General features: G+C 41.4%; 1 protein-coding gene across 4 annotated transcripts; it reads right to left on the minus strand.

Annotated features, from left to right (window-relative positions):
* Window positions 1-572: 572 nt before the first annotated feature.
* On the minus strand, window positions 573-19,882 carry LOC114135202 (msx2-interacting protein). 4 transcript variants are annotated; one of them, XM_028002263.1, is made up of 15 exons: window positions 19,594-19,882; window positions 18,206-18,520; window positions 14,703-15,176; window positions 14,464-14,609; window positions 13,495-13,695; window positions 12,279-12,430; window positions 12,069-12,194; window positions 11,855-11,968; window positions 11,656-11,769; window positions 11,463-11,563; window positions 4,289-11,318; window positions 3,486-3,554; window positions 3,195-3,389; window positions 2,500-2,658; window positions 573-1,620 (listed from the first exon to the last, which is right to left on the minus strand). In XM_028002263.1, exons 1-15 carry the CDS (start codon window positions 19,674-19,676, stop codon window positions 1,489-1,491), a joined length of 9,411 nt encoding a protein of 3,136 aa, XP_027858064.1. In that variant the 5' UTR covers window positions 19,677-19,882; the 3' UTR covers window positions 573-1,488. The 4 variants fall into 4 exon arrangements, with proteins under 4 accessions (XP_027858064.1, XP_027858063.1, XP_027858066.1 ...); XM_028002262.1 differs by having other exon boundaries at window positions 14,703-15,179; XM_028002265.1 differs by lacking the exon at window positions 19,594-19,882 and having other exon boundaries at window positions 16,631-18,206.
* Between the last annotated feature and the right edge of the window lie 373 nt (window positions 19,883-20,255).

Genomic DNA, 20,255 nt, shown 5'->3' on the forward strand with positions numbered 1-20,255 from the left:
AAAGCAAGAATTAAAAAATATAATCTCATAATTTTTGCTTCCTGTTTTTTTAAATGTTTTTAAAAATAAAGTTAAAATTTATTTAAATGTTATTTTTGATTCTCATTTTCTGATTGGCTGCCAGTCAAACTGATGAAGCTGCTTTGCTCCTTAAGATTGTTTAGCAAGCAAGAAATGGAAAAGTTTCTGACAAGACAAAAAAAAACAACCATAAGAACTGTGGGAATAAAATAAACTTTGATATGATTAATATAAAATATTGTATTTTTCTATATAATCAAGAGGGGATTGTGATGAAGAAATTATATTACCATGGTAATAGTCATAATATACTGTCTGATAAAAAATTTCCACCACAAATCTCATGGCCAACTAAAATCCAAAGCTACGAGGCAGAATTGATGCTGAATAAATGTAATAATTATTGAATAGTGAATAAAAAATATTGAAAAAGTTTGTTCCTTTACATATTTTGTAGCATTGTTTGCTGGTTTGCACAGACAATAAAATATAAAATAAACGCATAAAAAGATGGAAAAGTGACAAGTACAGAACTAAAGCCTCATCTGAAATCATGTTTTCTGTTGTTTTATTTGAGTTACAAAATATGAAGTGCCGTCAGCAGACTCTGCAGAGTTTGCCAACTTTCTTTGTGTTACAAGTATTTACATCAAAAAAAGTAAAGATCCATCTAAATGTCCACACTCTGCGTTCTCGTATGTCCTGGAGGTAAAGTCTCTGTTAAGTCGCCATTTTTCCACTGACGTTTAAATATTTAAAATATGTACAAAGTTCTGTACGGAAAGACCCCTCAGAATGAAGCTTGCTCGACGTGGAGGCCCATGGCAGATGTGTGACCTCTTCAGTAGTGAGGAAAAATGAGCAGAGTTGATGGAAATGAAGTAGCTGTTGAATGAACATGGTCCTCATCAGGGTCTCCAAAGATTTACAAGTTCATCCTTCCTCCGATAAAAGGCCGAGAAGAAGTCTGTACATAATTCATTTTAAAATTACACGATGAAATGTCCCGTTAACCGTTGCAGCACAACAGCTGTAATGATCCTCCTGTGAAGAAATGAGTCAAAAAAAACTAAACACCAATGAAAGATGCCACCCAGATAGTCACCAGTTTTTATGTTAATGTTCTTTTTTTTCTTCCTTCTTCATCTCCAACACACTAGAATAAAACTTCAATAAATATAAATACAGCAGAAAAATGGTCAAGTAAGACTCATTCTGGTTTGATCCATCCCTGAGTTTTTTTTGTGTCTTTTTTTCATTTTTTTTTCTGAGAAGGACAAATATACCAGACAGGAGTGACAAACAAAAGACGAAAAAAAATCAGATGTAAAAAATCAAATGTTTAAGTTTCATCCAAAAATGTTTTTTTTCTTTTATTTCCCCTCCACTGGATCCAGGAACAGAAACTGGGACAAACACCTCTGAGGCTCGCGGGCGGGAGCGTCCAGTGACCGGAGGGGTCACAGGTCACACAGAGGTGATGACGATCATGAGGTGTGGCGAGATGCTGGAGATCCTGTTCAAAAGGTCGGGGGCCAGCTGAGACAAGTGGCTCTCGGAAAACTCACAGGGCGGGAAAATCTGGAGCACGTAGGCGGGCTGGAAGAAAGAGAAACATCAAGACGTTTCCTGTGAATTCAGGAGATCAGTGCTGAGCCACACCAATAAATAAAAACACCGATGAACACAAACATTCTCCCTATAAAGTATATTTACAAACCCATGATTTTCGAGTCATTTTTTTTTTAAAGCTGACCTATTATGCTTCCTTGAATTGGTTAGTAGAGGTTTACAAGCTTCAGAAAAAGAACCACTTCATGAACAAAATCAATCTTAGATGATCAGATTTCAGTCTGCTCAGTTTAAGATGAGATCGAGCCGTTTTAGGGCGTCTTGTCAATTTAAATCCTAATAAGGTGCTGTTGGACACGCCCCCAACTCAACGTTTACACTCGTACATGAAAATGGCTGCAAACAGATATGCAATCATCCAACTGTATATATTTGAAAAGCAGAAGTGGAGCCTCCTGCACAACCAACAAGAATGCAGCAAGTGGTTTCTGGATGGTAAGTCAACAACGAAACACTTGTCTTTTCCAGCATCCATTGTACAGTGGTAATACCAGCTGACCAAAGGTGCTGGAGTTCCACTTGGGTTGCTAGGTAACAGTGCAGTGCTCGTCAAATGCAACTTAACAATTGGGCGATTTTTGAAACGGCTCGTTTCCAGACACCAAAAAACATTAATCTGGTGCCAAAAAATGACAAAGTGTGTTTTTTAATGTGCTTTGTTTTTAGAAGCAGCCGAGACCAAATAGAAGTATAAAGACAGGCAAAATGTAAATTTGACATAATAGGTCCTCTTTAAATAAGTTGTAAATGGCTGTAAAGCACTTTATCAAGTCCATGCAACCCCAAGGCACAGCACATTACACTACAATAAGCATTGAAGTCCTTCACAAATGTGTCATGTCTCACCTGATTGGAACCTGGATTGGGGATATTGATGATACCAGCTGCCAGTTTTGCCTGCAGGTAGTTGATGAATGCAGCTTTAAGAGCTTGAGTTTGGTTTATGACATCGTCTTGATCTCGTCCACAAGGCAAAGCGAGGAGAAGACAGAAATCACTGTCACCCTGCAGAGAGACGTCAACATTTAGTCTCAACGTATATTGCTGTGCCACAAACTACTTCTGTTTTTGCTTTTTTGTCACATAACAGATAAGAAACAATGTAAGTGAAATTGATCAGTCTACCAGTCAGGGGTACAAAGCTGATTCTATGGCATTGGATTCCACGATCAGCAAGAGAACAAAAAATTAAATCAATGTTCTGTAAGATGCCTATTCAAAGCCCAAGTTTAAATTTATTTGAGATGTTTGGCATGAGTTGAAAGTCTTTAATTGGAGCTGAATTAAAATGAGTTGATTAAGCAACCAGTTATTAGGTCCAAGTTTGGTTAGTATGGCTAAATAAAATTAGCATTTTATAACTACATCTTGTATTTACTCATTTTGACCAAGTATCTGAGAAGGTTTGTTTGATGATCTGACACTTTTAAGTGACAAAAAAGCAGAAACAAGAAGTCTCTAAGGATTTTAATACCTCTTTTTATTGAACTGGAATCAAAAATACAAGAAATTAAGCAGGAGTAAGACGAAACACAACATACCGTCATTCTTCTGGCTACACTCTCCAACTGAGAGGCCTCCAGTCTCATCCTCTGAACAATCCTGAGCAGAGCGCCTCCTTCTTGCAAAGGCAGCGATCGATGAGCCAGAGCTTTGTTTCCACAGACGAAATGCAGCTGGACAGCAGCTGTGTCGTTCTTCAGTGCTAGAAGGCCCTGCCACACTATAGGGTACTTCTGTTTCAATTACACAGAAATAGGAAAGGGTGTCAGACGAACACTATTTTAGCTTTGACCAACGACTCCACCAACTAATGCAAACATCTGTCTTACCGTAAGCAACTGCACCATATTAACAGTCTGGGTCATCTTTCCATCTGGTTTAGCCTGGAGTTCTGCACCCTTTAGATTAAAAACAAAATCATTAGAAGAGACATAAAATGAGGGAAAATTACTCCTTCCCCTTTGCTACCTATATGTTCATTTTGAAATGTAAACATAAATGCAGTAAAGCTGAAACAATTAACCGATTATTGAAACAACTAATTTAGTACTTGATTCATCTTTAACTGACGTATTCACTCTAAAAAAAAGAGCATTTGATTAAAAAAAACATCTACATTGCATTTAAGCATATGAAAAACAACCTTTTTTTGACTGTAAATATGTTCTAACCAAAACTCAAGCGGCATAGTTTTAGATTCACTCTGTCAAAACCATAATCTGCTATTTAGCACCTTTTGATACTGAATTATTAATCAAAGATACTCATGAGATGAGCCTGTATTGGCGCTGCGTTAACTTTTCAGATACATTATAGATTTATAAACAGATAAATATAACTACAGAAGACAAAATATTACAAGGAATTTTTTAGGTGCAGATAAATCCTATGCTACAAGTCATCAAGCGTTCACTAAAGGAATGCAGTTATTGCATTTTAGGAAATAAAATGTTCATTTTCTTATTTAACAAAGAAATGCTTTGCATCTTATGCATTTTAAATATTGTATAAAATAAGTTTAAATGGTTAAATAAGAAATATGGATAATGGGCCAATTTATTAAAATTTAATTATAGAATAATTAACTACTGTAGTAATGTTTAGCTGCAGCCCTGAAGCGCAGTGAACTTACCATAGACGGAGTGACGTTCAACGGCGGCTGGTTGTGCCCAACAGGGGCATCCGGGATCTGAGAATGCATGCGGTTTGGGTACATTCCTGAGTACTCGGAGAACGACCCGCTGGGTCCCGGTGGCATCAGGGAAACCCGTTGAGGTGACGCAATAGCACCGCCAGACTGCCGGATCGCCATTATTCCATCCTTTTGAATTACAGGAGAGTGCGGCCTCTTTGCTTCCAGCGACTTTATGTCCTTCTCAGACACGCCTTTGGGCAACATGTGAGCTCTCGGAGATAAAGAAGGCGGCAGAGTTTCTTGAATGTGTCCAGAATGGGGGTCCAGTGTCAGACGCTCCCCCTGCTGGTGCAGGTGCACTCGCATATCTCTCTTAGCGATAAACGTTTCCATGTTAGTCCTCAAAGCTCCCCGAGTATCTGTCGGCAGGGTGGCGGATGGTCTCCCAGCTTGGTGGAAGTGTCTGGATTCGTCCTGTTCGCCCTCATGGCCCCGCAAAGAACCGTGGTTGACCTTGAGGACTTTGTCCCTGCTGACAGCCTGGGGAGAGGACGACCGCGGCTGCAGGGAACCAGACCACGGAGAGGCAAGCTTCTCGCTATGGACGTAGTTCATCACAGACAGAGGTGGTGTGTTGACCCGGACCTCCCCCTGAACCAGATGACCCACTGTAATGGACTGGGAGACGCAGTGAGGAGACATTCGTCCCACACCTCCAGGCACATTGTGAGGTGGCATGATGACAGATTGCTCTGGGTGGTGGACACCAGTGATATACTGCTGCATAGGGTTGAGAGCAGAGGATATCATTACAGGGATCCCCTTGGGTGAGGAGGAGCCAAGAGGTGAAGACACCTTGGTGAAAGGAGGATGAGAATGTCCTGACTTTCTCGGGGATCGTGGTTCCTGTTTGATGCTACCAAGATGCGACGGACCTCTGTCACCAGTGGATGTGACGAAGCCCACATGGTTCCCAGGGGGAGATGGTAAATGTGGGCTTATAGCAGGGCTTACAGTGGAGGTCCAAGATGGCTTAGCTCCATCTGTACCATGAGGATCAACATTTTCCATCTTCTTTTGGTGTTTTAATTGCAGGTAGTCTTGGTGGTAACCCATTACCTGCTGGTTACCTTGCGGGAGACGCTTCACGACTCCTTGGGGCCCCGCCTGGTAAGCTGAATCCATCTTTTCTAAACTGCAGCTGCCGCTTTCCTGCTTAATTGAAGACAGAGCTGATTGGAGTTTACCAGGATGCCCATGATCAGTTTGTGAAGACCCCTTCTGATGTCCCGACTGAGAATGGCTGTAAACATCTTGTTTAATCTGGGGAATCGGCACCAATTGCTGAGATTCAATGTCACCGGCTGTTGCTTGTGGGATTTGACTAATCTTGGCACTGATCCTCAGGGGTCCTTCTGTTTTCTGGCCCGAGTGGCTTAGCACCACCACTCCTTCAGACGTGTTTACTCGCAGACCAGAGCAAGACCCAGAACTGAACGTGGCACCGTGGTAAGGTCCGCCATCGTCTTTGCTGGGCCTGTAGGCCGTTTTGGGCAGAGTCACATCCATGGAGGGATTTCCAATAATTAGATTAGGTTTTTCCTCAGTCTCAGGGGGGTTGCAAACGCGACTAATAACAGAAGTTGCCGTAGATGCAATTACGGAGATCACAGATTTAGTTTCTCCAGGTAACGTGGAGGGTGTTCGGACAATAGGTGGAACTGAATGAGTCGGCGTTTTACTCTCAGGGAGCGGGGATCTGTTGTGAAGAGCAGCTGTGATGGCAGGATTGCTTTCAGATGGATTCTGATCTCGGAGGCTGGGCAGATTGGTTGGAGCAGAACTTCCTCCTCCTGGGAGAGTAATTGTTTTAGGTTTCATGAGAATCTGCCTCAAGTCACTTGTGCCTTGATCTAGCTCTTTGCTGTTGGAGTCAGAAGTGGTCAGCTGGCCTTCCTTGGCTGCTACTGACATTATATGTGCAGAGGTAACACATGGATCCTTAGACTGGTGTCGCCAGTCGGGTGGAGAAACAGGCGCTCGGCTGGTTTGAATGGATCTGATGTTGGGCCTGTTGGAGGCCAGAGAGAGAGAAACACACTCAGCTGGTAACTGTTGAGGGTATATGGGGCTCTTAGCCTGGGGGTGTGTAGGTTTCACAGCTTGTGTTTGCTCTTCAACAGGCGACGGCAACTCCGATTCTGCTGCCTTCACAGCTGGAAGTTCAGCTTCCGATTTCCAGGTCGTAGGAGTGATAACTGCAGCAGCTGCAGCAGATGGAGGCTTCTCAGCCACAATCTTTACATCAGAAACTGTACTCTCAGCTAAAGGCACCGTCAACTCCTCACTTAATTCTTCTTTCACATCTTTTCGTGCATGCTTTGGGGCTTTAGGGCGTTTAGGTGTTTTGGGCCTTCCCTTGTAACTCTTTTTGGGAGTATTTGAGAAGACGGCTTCCTCTTGCAGTGCGGTTTCAGGTTCTTCAACCTTGACCGGTGGGACAAACTCCTGGACCTCAGGTTCTGAACAAACTTCTGTGCTAACTGGAGCGGCTGGGGTGAGAGGTACACTTACATCTTCGCCTGTTATTGAGTCAATGGCAGCCATCAGCTCTGTCTCACTGGCAGGATTACAAGGCTTTTCCTCCTCAGGATCACTTTTTACCTCTGCAGGAGGGACAGGAGTTGGTAGTTCTGTTGGCAAAGCCGGTTCGGTAAGTTTGGCGATGTTCTCAACTGCCTGCTCCAATTCACGCTCCTGTAGGGAAGAGCTCTTTGAGGAGTCTACATCCTTCTTCTCTTTTTCTTCATTAGGGCACTCTTTGTTGGCAGTAGTGCACCTGGAAACGTGATCTTTGACCTCTTTGACATCCAGTATGACTTGGAGGTCCCTAAAAACATGAGGCTTTGCAGCCTTGACTTTTCCTTTTATGATCTTCTCTTTCTCTGGGGCAGGTTTCTCCTCACCCAGCAGTGAATCTGTTTCTTTTCCATTCGATTTCTCCTCACATAATTTTTCATGAACGTCTTTATCCAGTTCTGAGCCTTTCTTTACATCTGATTTTACAGAAGAGTCTTTGCCTGAAGATGACGAATGTTGTGAAGACAAATCTTCTGCTTCTGTGAAATGTATTACTTGATTCTCATCAGCTGTTTCAGTTTTGTCCCCTTTCTTAGAGCCTGGGACTGAGGGTATTGGATTTGAGGAACCCTTTGTGAGATAAGGGGACATTTTCCCCTTAGCAACTCTTGAAACCCGTTCGCCGTTCTCCGACTCATTTGAATCTGCATCCTTATCCATTTTTATTTTCTCTGTTTTTGCAGCTGAAACCTCTTCAATCGGTTTGCGGTTTTTGGGAGGACGCCCACGTTGTTTTGCTGGCGCTGGAGTCGGTGGTTCCGACTCGGTGCTGTGCTGCAGAGCTTCTTTCTCTGTACCCCGCTTTCGTGCAGAGCGAGGTGACTCAGTTTCCTTGCCACGAGTTGGTGCATCGTCTTCCACTGGGGTTGCATAAACAGATTTTACATTTCTTCGAGTTCTTGCTCTACTTATCGGGATGCTCTGCTCCGAATGATCATGATCTGATCCGGGAGTTGGAGACTTGGCTGAAGACTTTGTTTCAGCTCTTGGGGATGAGCCACGCTTCAGCTTATCTTTGTCGATGCGCTCACTCTTGCGTGTAGCTTGTTTCTCAGAGACAGATGTTAAAGGAACTTGAGCAGGAGATTGCCTGCCTTTTTTAGTTTTAATTTCTTTTGTTTTATTTTCTTTTTGAAAGGAGACTGGCTCTTCAATTGCATCACTATCAACAGAAATCTCTTCTTTACTCACTTCTTCAAGTTTCTTCTCTCCTTCTGACTCTACTGTTTTTTGACATGTGGAAAGAGGATCTTCTTTGATTAAATCTGCTTCTTCAGCAACACTGAGTTGTACTGGACTACTAGCTGTAGGCACTTCTGGTTGTGACATCTCAGGACTTGGCTCTGGCTCTGATCTGCTAACCAACTCTTCATGAGAACCAGGGTCATTTGTTTGTTCGTCAATTAAAGGCTTTGCATCCTCTTCAAGAAATTCCAGGTTCTCCTCAGAAATGTTAGTTTCAGGAACAGTTTCAGGTGCAGGTTCAGATTTTAAGGTCTCAGTTGGTGAACAGTGCATTGGTACAACATCTTCACTTTCTTTTACTTCTTCCTTTGTCTCCTCTTTTATAAAAGACATAGGTGGGCACACATCAGCGGGTGGAGTTGGTAGCACACATTTCTGGTGTGAAGAAGGTGTGTCTTTGCTTGCAGACTGAATAACAAGATTGGGAGTCAGTTTTGGTTCAGGAGCAACTTGTTCAACAGGACTGATGGGTTTGATTTCAGCTGCCACACTAGATTCTGGCATGTCATTAGACCGTAAATCTTGTTGTTCCTGCTCAGATGGTTTTTCCTCTTTATTTTCACTTGTACAAACTGTGTTTCCTTTATCCTCCTGCAGCTGCTGACTCTTGTTTTTTTGTTGTTGTAGTTGTGTGAGCTCCAGAAAACGGCTGTGAAAGAGGACAACTGGGCCGGTCTCAAGTTCTCCCTCTGCTCCTTGCTGACTAGCTTGTTGGTTCAGCATGTGCTCCAACTCTTCGTATTTGCGCTCAAGGTGTTGAAGTCGTCTAGAGTCCAGCTCAAACACAGCGCTATGAAGGAAACGTGAAGCGAAAAGCTCTCTGCGTTCCTGTTCCTCCGGCTTGGGCTCTTCTTTCCTGTCATCCAGTTTGTCCTCGGATCCACTTCGTATCTTTTTCTTTTTCATGTACCAGGAAGGAGTAGGTCTTGGTGCTGATTCTACTTTCTCTGTGTCTTTCTGGCTTCGGAAATTCACAAAGTGGGAATCGTAATCTAAAAATGACCAGTTATCCTCACGAGAAGAGGACAAAGACTTTGCTCGTTCCAGTAGAGCTTTAGTATCGGGGGTGATAGTCTGGTCAAGTGCGAACGAATAGAATTTGTTTCTTTCAAGGTGAGCCAGCTTTGGGTCTGAAAACCGATCAGGTCTCGGCCTCTCAGAAAAAGGCATAGAGGTGGAGGGAGCAGGAGAGAGGGGTTTGTTCTCTCTATCCTCTTCAGAGTCTGATCTCACTTCCCCAGGCTCCAAATCATGCCAGAGGCCGTATTCTGAGGGCTTGCGGTTGTGAAGGTTTTTGCCCAAGCCTCTAGAAAAGTTCAGGTTGGGTAGCAGGTCCTGCTTACCTCTGCTCTCCCACCTCTTTTGTTGATCTTCTTCCCCAATATTAATGGGGGTGTTTGTCTTGTTCACCTGTGTGTTGTGGGTCCTTTTGACCAAAAGTTCAAGTTCTGGGTGAATCTTCTGATTGTTTCGACTTAACTCCTTCAGAGAGGCATCCATGAAGTCCTCATCAGCATGCTGAGAGAAAACTTGGTGTCCTGGAGAAGGGGTACTACTCCAGTCAGGGTCTTCACTTTTTTGTCTCCTATAGAAACGCTCTCTCTTTATCCCGGGCTCGGCTTCAAACTGGTCAGACAGCTTGTGAGACGGAAAATTATCTGTGACATCCTCAGGTGGTTTACCAACTTCATGCACAAGGCTACGATGTTCCAGGTCTTCAGTTTCGTTTTTTAGCAGACTTTCTGCTTTTTTCAGTTTGTCAGACTCGCGCTGTTGCTGCTGCTGCATGTGTAAACGTCTGTTTTGCTCCATCTGCTTGCGGTAACTCTGAGAGAGATCAATGTCAACATGGTCTTCTTTAGTCTTGGCGTTTTTATTAGTTTCAGCATTCTGACTAGGCTTGAATGCAGCAGTTTGTTCTTGCTCTCTTAAAATGCTTTGATCTGAATTCCCCTCTAGTGAGACCCTTCTGGAGGAAGTGCTTCCTTGTTGTCGTTTTGACTCTGGCAGATCTGCAGAACCTTCGGATTTTTCTCTTTGTCCCCTGAGATCCTCTAGTCCATCCTTTTGAGTGACACTTTTTTCTGTTTTGAGTCGTGCATCTCGTCGCTGAGGATCTTTGTGTTTGTCTGCGTCTGGTTCTTTCACATATGTGGTACTGGAGCCAAAGTCTGATGACTGACTGCCATCCTCCTCCTCATGCCTGCTTCTTTTCTGACGAACAGTCTTGCCACCTAAATCCCCAAAGCGCCTTTTTCTTGCAGCGAGGCGATCTGAATCCACTGCTGAATCCTTTCCATCGTTTCCAATATCAGACTTCGGTTGTTTTTTAAGTTTGGGTTTTCCGTCTAGCTCTGCAATATCCCCTTTAGTCGTTTCAGTTTTTACAGAGTCTTGAGAAGCTGTTAACTGGTTTCCAGACAGAGCGTCTCCATCCACCTTAGATTTCGGTTTCTCATGAACATCTTGGTCTGATCCCCTTCCTCTTCCTCCATCAAAAGCAGCATCTGGCTCTGTTTCTGGTATCTGGCTAGCCGGGGACTGACCCTTTCCTTTCCTTGATTTATTCTTTTCAGTCTTTTCTTTGTCAGTTTTATCTTTTCTTTTTGGACGTTTGATTTTCTCTGCCCCTGCCATGCGATCGGGCTGAGCGCTCTTCTCACTCTTTGCTGCGTGATCTAGCAAGGTCTTTTCAGATTTGTCCAAATGTGGAGGTGACATGGAGCTCACGCTGCCGCTCCTCTCTGAAGACTGGCTGTAAACACGCCGTTCTGAGTCTCTGGCAGCACGTTCGGATGGAGAAGGGGAAATTGTGGGAGTGACAGCTCTTCTTTGCGATGGGCTCCACCTGCTGCGATCAGCCTCGAAACGCTCCCGCTCTCTTTCTCGCTCTCTTTGAATGTAGGTATATTTTCTGATGTCCTGCTCAAAGGGGTCTCGGTAATCCCTGTAGTCTCTTGGATCCTCATGATAACGTGGGTCAAAGTGTTCTCCCTGATAATGCTCCAGTTCAGAAAAACGCTCTCTGCTACGTGCGGCGTACTCTCTGCGAGCTTCCTCTGGATAAAGGCCAGTGGTTCTTATATTCTCATAGTAAGCTCTCTCTGCTGTAAACTCATGATAAGGAGGTCTGCGATCCTCTCTGTGAAATGAATAGAAGAAATTGGTAATCACTTTAGAAATGTCAAAATTACACACGTTTGTTTTTCTACATATTTACAAAAGGTTCATTTAAATTCCTTAAAATGCCAATGGAGCAATTAAATGAGAAAGGAAATAAACTTACCGTCGTTCTGGTGGAACTTCATAAAAGTCTCTAATGTCTTGTCCAGAGGCTTGCATTGAGCGGTAAAATGCATTCTGGCTCTCCTGACTTGCAAAATCCACCTATAGATGAACAAATATGCCAATTAAATACAGAAATAAGTGACAGAAGGAGATTTTTTAAAAATAAAGACATTTATGTATCTTTTTTTTACCTTAATTTTATTACCACCGATCTTCCAGCCTTTGGTCTCCCGCACAGCTGCCTGAGCAAAATCCGTGTTGTTGTACAAGATGAGCGCCATCTCCTTTATTCTGTCAAATACGACCTATGAAATTTACAAGCACACAGTTACAACCAGAAGAACTCAAAGTCCAGAAATTCATAGAGAAGTTAAAAAAAAAGAGGCTTACTTTAACTACGTGCCCGTAACGCATGAAATGCCGTGTGAGGTATTGCTCTGTGATGTTGGGGGTCAACCCATCAAGCCAAACACATGTAGTAGGTATACTCTTCCCAAAACCAAGCTGCAAAGAAATGTAGAGCAACAATTTTATAGACATAAACTGTAAATAATTCAACACAGAAAAGAAATGGTTCTTTCTTTATAGGGGATAAAATTACTACCTTAAGCCTATTGTTCCCCAAATATTCTGCATCCATTTTCTTTATGGCCTTGCAAACGCTGCCAATATCAGAGTACTGGACAAAAGCATACTGAGGAATCCCATTTACTTTCTTGATGTCGATGTCCTTGAGAGGAAGAGACAAGAATTACAATTACAATGTAAAGTGGGAAATGTTAGTTTCACAGCATGAATCTGTGTGGGAACTTACAACAATTTCTCCAAAGCGCTGAAAAATGTCCAGGAGTTGCTGATAACTGGTGGTCTTTTCAAGGTTGCCTATAAACAGCGTCCTTGTAGCCTTGGGGTGGAACTCGTCTAGCCGTCCATCTAACGGTCTGTAGTCATTTTCATTCTCTGTTTCTGAGGGGAAGAAACAGATTTCAGTCATACCAGCTACATTTAATCCAACTATCTTTGCATCCACTCAAGTTTTGGAAGTTCAGTCATGTTAAATAATCTCCATCTCACAGCAACGTATTAGAGCCAGACTAAGATTTTTGTTTTGAAATTGCGAGAATGAAGTCATAAGCAGAATAGAGACGATATTACCAGGAAAAAGTCGTAAAATTACCAGGAAAAAAGCTAAAAAGTTAATGAGATCAAAGCTTCGACAGAGTTGTCAAGGTCTGACATGTCCAGCTTGATTCTTTCAAAATAGACATTAGTTTATACAAAAATTGAAAAATCCTGCAACTGATAATAATTTGATGCTGATGTGATAAAGATTAAGTATGTCCTTATTGGTAAAACAGATACCATAGTATAACCTGACAAGGGTTACAAAATTATTATTTATTCTATTAATATTATGACTTTATTCTGGTAATATTACAAGTTTATTCTTGTATTATTTCAACTTTTATTTTTTCTTCTATCACTAACTTTTTTCTGATAATATTAAATTTTTTCATACACTTTTATTCTCGTAGTTTTAAAACTTTATTCTCGTAATAATTTTTATTATTGTAATTTTTTCGACTATTCTCGTAATATTACGATTTTCTTCTGGTAATATGTTTTTTTGTATTATTTCAACTCACTGTTGTGTGACTGTTCTTGTAATATTGAATTTTTCTTGAAAGACGACTATTCTCAAATTACAAATTTTTTCAATATTACAATGTTATTCTCGTAACATTGAGTTTATTCTTGTATTATTAAGTCTTTTTTTCCGTATTATTATTACTATTCTCATTTCAATTTACTATTGTCAAAATGACTAGTCTTCTATTACAACTTTTTCTTCTCGTACTACAATTTCATTCTCCTAATATGAGGTCATTATCCTATTATTACAACTTTATTGACTTACTGTCAAATGACAAACCTTGTAATATGATTTTTTCTTGTATCATGACTATTTATTCTCATAACTACATTTTTCTTAGCCTGGTCCGAATGATTTGTCATCTGTCACCACTTACCTGGACCATTCCAGGCTGTAACCTCAATAAGCATGCCAAAGAACAGCTTTCCCTTGGAGACGCTGAGGGCTTTCTCTTGGTCCTCTTGCTGTCTGAAGAACACTAATCCATAGCGGTCCTCTGATGCGCCATGAATCTGCACTGAATTTACTTTCCCATATTTCTTGAATTCATGGAAGAGTCCATCTTTTAAACTTGTATCTGCAGAAGGAAAGGCAAACTGTCAGTCAAATCTGCAACAGAAATGAAAACACAGATTTTTCGAATGTGGTGCTAAATTACAAATTAATTTTTTTATAGGTCATTTTAGCCTGTGTTTAAGTCAAACTGGAACAGCCACCATATTTAGTGGCAGTTTTCTCTAATCTAATAAAAAATGGATGGAAAAAAGTGTTTAAGAGGCTGCTCTTCTCTTTCCAGGTATGTTAACAAAGCTCTGGTATTTTGACCGGCTCAGACAAACATTCTTAGTCTGTATTGAGTGTTGTCATTTAGTGGCTGGACCTTAAATGTTGTGTTTTGAAATGAAAATACAGATTACTGCAGTTATACTATTCAACATTAACAGAAAATATAACTGTAGGGGAGTTAAAACTGAGAAAGAACATGGAAACATGGAGCACCCAACCAAAATGAACTCCTTAACACTTTAGTCTTTCCAAAAAGTACTGCTCTCCTATCTGGGACAGACTTCTACCCTGATTATTTGTTTTGGACCAACTTCCAGCAGTGAAAACAACAAGGGTAAAAGAATGGCCACAGACAAAAAGATCCTGGAAAAGGAGAAGGTCCCTGCAGTGGAAACACATTTTAAAATGATAATGGCACAATCCAAGTGTATTGTGCATGAATCCGACAATGCGCTAATAATACAAGCCACTGGTATTTTAATCAATTAGAAAACTAGATTTTCCCCCAAACAAACTGGAATCCAGCTGAACATTTGAGAAGATTTCTAACAAAACTAACCTGTGGAGCGCACTGGTAAGTTTTGCACTTTAATCCCAAAGCTTCTTCGAGGCTCTTCAGAGTCCATCACTAAACATGTCTGGGGAGCAGCCGACGACTGAACGGAGCGGGCCCGGGAACCATCGCTGGAGCTGCTGTTTGAGTCGCTGCCAAACAGAGACAGAAAAGACACAAAAATCAGTTGGACAAACAAATAAAGTCAATTAATAGGTAAAACATTCAGATTTTAAGATGCATACCTGCCACTGCCTGTGCTGCTGGTGCTGCTGACAGAGTCGGAGCTTGAAGATCTGCTTTGAGATCTCGACCTTGGGCCTCTTCCGGGGGACAAAGGGGTTCTTTTAGGAGAATGAGGGGTTTTTGAGGTTTGCCCTGCGGTCCGCTGAGGAGACGGATGCCTCGACTGGGAGGAATGAGATGATCTGCTTCGACGGTGGTGATAAGATCGATCAACACGTCTCCCCCTATCATCTCTGTAGAGGTCTCGCCGTGTTGAATTGGTAAGGGTAAATGGGTCTCGTATTCTAGAGTCAAAATGTGGGTCTGCTGCCTCAAAACTCCCTCCAATGGCACTGCTGCCGGGGCCGGCGGGTGCAAACACTGGGCGATCGCGGTAATAATCAGCGTTGTAGTGACGTTGTCTGTCAAAAGTCCCACTGCGCTCATGGTGGCCATATGGGCTGTGATCATAAGCACGTTCACGGCTTTCTGAGCTACTGTGAATTAAGAACAAGGTAGAGAGATTTACAAAAGAAAAGAAGAATTAGTAAACTCTTGAATTAAAAATAGTCTATTAATTACTTATACAGCACAGATGCAACAAAGCAACTTGTTAGAAAACAACCAAGTATGCCACAACTACACAAAGAAAGAAAAGGCTCACTACTCATTATGTTTTCAGAACCAGCTTGGCATACAAGGCAGCAATCTGAAAATCTGGGCTGAAAAAATACATAAAAGCTACAACGCCTTGTAATAGTATTCATATCAGCTGAACTTCTCCACATTTGTCATGTTAAAACAACCCTTTTTAGTGCAGTTTTGTGCAGTTGTACGTGGTAGACTAACAAAATATTGGAAGAAAAATTACAAACCTAAGTGTGACTTGAACTTGTTTTCAGATCCCTTATTATAACAAATTGCAGCCAAATATTTTAAGTAGTTACTTAAATTAGTAAACTGAGTCCAGCTGTGTATATAACCACACCTTATTTATAATAAGGTGTGGTTATTAAAGTCTTTTAGGAGACAGTAAACATGTGGAAGAAGGTGCTCTTGTCAGAGGCGACAAAAATTGGCCGAAAGCTGCTTTTGGTTGAAAACTAGAAATGAACATCCCCCCTTAACTTACCATGCACTCAGTGAAACATGGTGTTGGCAGCATTATGTTGTGGATAGACAGGGAAGCTGGCCAAGTTTGATCAGAAATATGAGAAGATAACATGCAAAAGGCCAGACTTAAAGCTTTTGAAAAATTATTAAAATTGGTGGGACTGAAAAGAAATGCACTCCACACTTTTCAGATTTTGATTTGCAAAAACATTTTTGATAAACCTTGTTGTAAACCAAAGTCTATATCAAGATAAATCCCCAGGGGAAAAAAACACTATGTTGAAGTTTGTGTTTGTAACATGAGTTATGCGAAAAAGACCAAAGGGAATGAATACTTTTGCAAGGCGTTGTTTTTCTTGCCAAATTTATTTGTTGTTTAAGCAACAACAGGTGTTAGGATATGGGTTTTTTTCAATGGTGTAACAGCGACAAATTACTCCAGGGAGGGGGCAAGGTTGTCTTGAAAGAGAACATTAGTCACATTCAATCTGCTTCAGCTTCTTTCATCTGTATTTCTATGTTCAGATTTCAGAGGCTGATAAAAATGTTTCACATAAAAGAAACAAAATAACATTTTGTTCGATTTTCAAGTTTAAAATCCTATAAAGAATCTAAGTAGAATGGATTTATACATGTTATGCATGCTGTTTAAAATGTAAATTATACATTGTACTACTTTTGTAACTCAGTGAAAGGAAACATATTCATGGGCTGAAAAAAATTATTCACCTCTTGCATTAAATTATGCAACTTCCTCTAAAAGCAGCAGTAAACTAAACTTTCACAAAGCACTAGGGAAGCAGAAAGATAAAAATATGGCCAGAGAAATACCAACCTTTTGGGAAAGAAGTTACCAAAATTAATCCAAATAAAATCTAGGTGGTCAGAATGTGAATGCCCCAATGAAAAATTGGAGAAAAAAAAAAACATCAATTGATCCAATTAGGGGAAAAATGTTTCTCCTGAATTGTACTTTGAGTTATCTTCAAGGACCAGGTGAGGATTCCTGTATATTCCACAGTTTGGTATTTAGTTACTTAATTCTCTCCATTGGATGAGGACAAAAAAGGAAAAGCAAACAATTTTAGAAATATGCTCCTTGACAAATCTGAATAAATGGAGTGGGGAAAAAAATAACTTGATAACATGTCAAAAAAATATGATTATGAACTTAATCTGCATATCCAGGTCAACTAGCTAATAATATGTTTGAAGGCAGTATAGCAAATATATCCAAATGGATCATCAATCTTGGTGGCAATAAGGAAGGAGTATGTCCCAAGGCTGAGCGATTCCATCGAAGAAAAAAACACTAAACATACCAGTAAAAAAAACAAAAACCCAGTGGATTACATCCTGCTTCTTAGCTTCTGGAAGAATAAGACACATCACAGAGTAATAAATCCTTTTCGAGTCTTGGTATCACATAATTCCAAAGTCCAAAGATCCCATTAGGCGTGTTGGTAGAAATGTATGGCATTTTTTTTGTTTACAGTCATCCTGGGCTCTTGGAGGTCGCACGCACAGGTACAGTACATCCACACCTTAGTATTCCAGATAAATGGCAACAATAAACCTAGCCACTGTATGATCCACATCACTCTGTCCATGATGAACTGCATCCATGACGTTCCAACCTTCTTCGTGCTTCCTCAGATGAATAATTACGCCAAAAACTTTGGAAGACGGCCATTTGGATCCGGGAGCGTTCTCTCTCTGCCTTCTGAATATAACTTCCACATTCGGGGCATGGCATCAGTAAAATAGTTACACTTTACTCTAAAGTAACTTGGAAAACTTGGGATATATGCATTTGTTCAGTCTTTCTTGTGATGTGTATTCTCTAAGTTCTTCCATCCAGTTGCTTAAAACTTAAAATCCAGAACAGGGTATATCCACATATTGGGAACGGAAGTAGTCCAATAATCAAGTCTTGGGTCAAAAATGATAGGCCAGTGACGGGACATTGATATACCTCAATAAATCCTTCAGGCAAAAAGTAAATCCTTCATTTTTGGAATTTATCTCCAGCTTCAGGCAAATCCATGTATAAATCAGGGTTACATTCCATGTTGATTAAAAAACATATCCAAAATCTCCCCAAGGTAGTATCCCACATAATAAATCCACAGCTCACCAGGATATTCCTCTTGGATGTAAAATCCAAACCAGATGTAAAAAACCTTGAAATATAGTTACCTTTGCAAATGATAGTGAAATTAATTTACTTAAATCCCATGGGAAAGGCGAGTCAGGTGTGATGAAGAGTGGAGTGATCCCTAGATTACCTTTGTGTGACCCCTGGAGGTACCGTTCCCTGATGAATAACCCCACTACGTGTACAGGTTTTACACTTAAATGAAACCTAGAGCACTCTGGATTTTTTTTGAGGGACACTGTGTCCACTTACCCATCTATTCTCCGTTCAAAACGTCCCTCTCGGGTGTGTAGGGACACAGGTGGGCCAAACACTGGGCCAACTGTTCCCCTAGGGAATCCTGCAACGTCTCGACTGCCGGAGGGGGAGCTGTCTTCGAGGCCCCGCACAGCACTGGGGACTGACCCCGGCTCATTGTAGTCAGTCCGAAGGTCTCTGTCTCCCATCTTATTGACAGCATTGTGAGCCTTCTGTGCACTTTTGATATCCACAAAATCCACAAAGGCTGCAACACCGCCCTCTGACCCTCGCTTTCGCAGAACCTTGACGCTCTCCACGCGGCCATACCTGACAGGAAATTACAGACACAACAAAGAAGGAGTTACATTCAGAGTATCCAAAAATAGCCTACTGTCTTTCTGTATGGAACAAACTTGATATTCAAGAGCAGAGAAGGCAACAGGATAGTGTCCACCACAGAGAGATCATCTGAAAAAGAATTAACTACATTTTCTTTTTGTCTTTAATAAGTTTTAGATTACAAACAACCTACGTAGCAGCCAGGACGATGGCACTTTGTGTTGTAAATACAGTTCAAACGCACTGAACTAATCAAAACAAAAGCACAATAGTAATCAAGTTGACTCTAATGATATAACAAATTGATGCGCTTGTTAACGTTAGATTAGTTTGTTGATGAGAATGGCCTCTAAATTACGATGCAAACAAAGACGATAAAAGATCTGTAAAGCTGTAAATACTGACGTCTATCAACCTTAGTAATGACAAGTGAGGAAAACACAATGATTCTCGGTCTGTGGAGTTAATCCTACAGCACCACAATTTAAAGTAGTTTCAGTGACAGCAACCGACTTGAACGCTGTGCAGCTCAACAACTTGCTAACATTTGGTCCAGAGTCCTGAAAGCTCATTAAAATGATTTAGAGTTGGGCTTTTAAAAATACTTCTCTGCGATATTAGACTGGCATCGAACGGAAAAGTCGCATTTGAGTGATCAAAATAACAAAAGTCCTCCACATCATAACGGTGGACCCTGGCTGTCTTTTGGCTTGCACAGATCACGAAAACCTGTCGACTTCCCACAAAATGGTTGGCTGGGTGGAAGCTCGCTGGCTAGCAGCTAACTGCCTTCTTGCGTTAGCAAAAGTTAGCGGAAGACTCTAAAATATCAACATGTACGCCTGGGCGAGTCGCTTTCGTTAAATATTCTTAAACAAATGCAAATGCGATGTAATAAAGCACACGCACCACCCAGAAAACCTCTCGAGGAGTATTAGTTAATAATGCTAACGTTAGCGGTGCTAGCATTGCTAGCAGCGTAGCCTCGCATCGAGAAAAGGTTAGTGCTGCAGCCAGCGCGCGCAGCTCCGCAAACACGGTGCCCCGCTTGCGTAACGTACCTTTTAAAATGCTCCATGATTTTCTCCTCGCGAACATGTTCGGGTAAATTTCCCACCCAGAGGTGTCTGGTTTCCCGAACCATCTTGCGATCTTCTTTCCCCTTTCAAACACATATGATCTCGCACGTTTTTAATCCCCTGCCGGTCGGAGGTCCGCCTGAACAAAATGACCGACGGTTGATTCCGTGAACGATGTGGGCCCGACCGACCGCCTGCTTCCCCGTGTAGCTTTAGCTGCTGCTGCTGCTGCCTGCTGCTTCTGCTGCTGCGTCCTCGATCAGAGCGCGTGCTCGCGCGCCGGCCTCGCTCCCGATTGGTGGTTGCTAGCGAGCCAGCTGCGTGCGTGAGTGACCCAGGCGCATGCGTGAGCAGCGAGCACGCGGTTTCATGACGAAAACAAATCAACACAAGATTTTCGTCTAGACAAATGTCTGTATAAAGAAAGCTACATTACCGACACGTAGAAGAAAATAAGAAAATATATACACAACATAAACAATTAACATGTATATATATTTTTATTTAGACATATACTTAATTTCTGCATGATTTAATCATTGTTATTAGAGGTGGTTAGAGTATAATTAGCACTTCTACTCAAGTAAAAGTAAAATGTGTCCGTCCAATAAATTACTCAAATAAAACTAAAAGAATATTTTGTA

The sequence above is a fragment of the Xiphophorus couchianus genome, chromosome 20 (genome assembly GCF_001444195.1).
Source record: "Xiphophorus couchianus chromosome 20, X_couchianus-1.0, whole genome shotgun sequence".
NCBI classification, from domain to species: domain Eukaryota; kingdom Metazoa; phylum Chordata; class Actinopteri; order Cyprinodontiformes; family Poeciliidae; genus Xiphophorus; species Xiphophorus couchianus.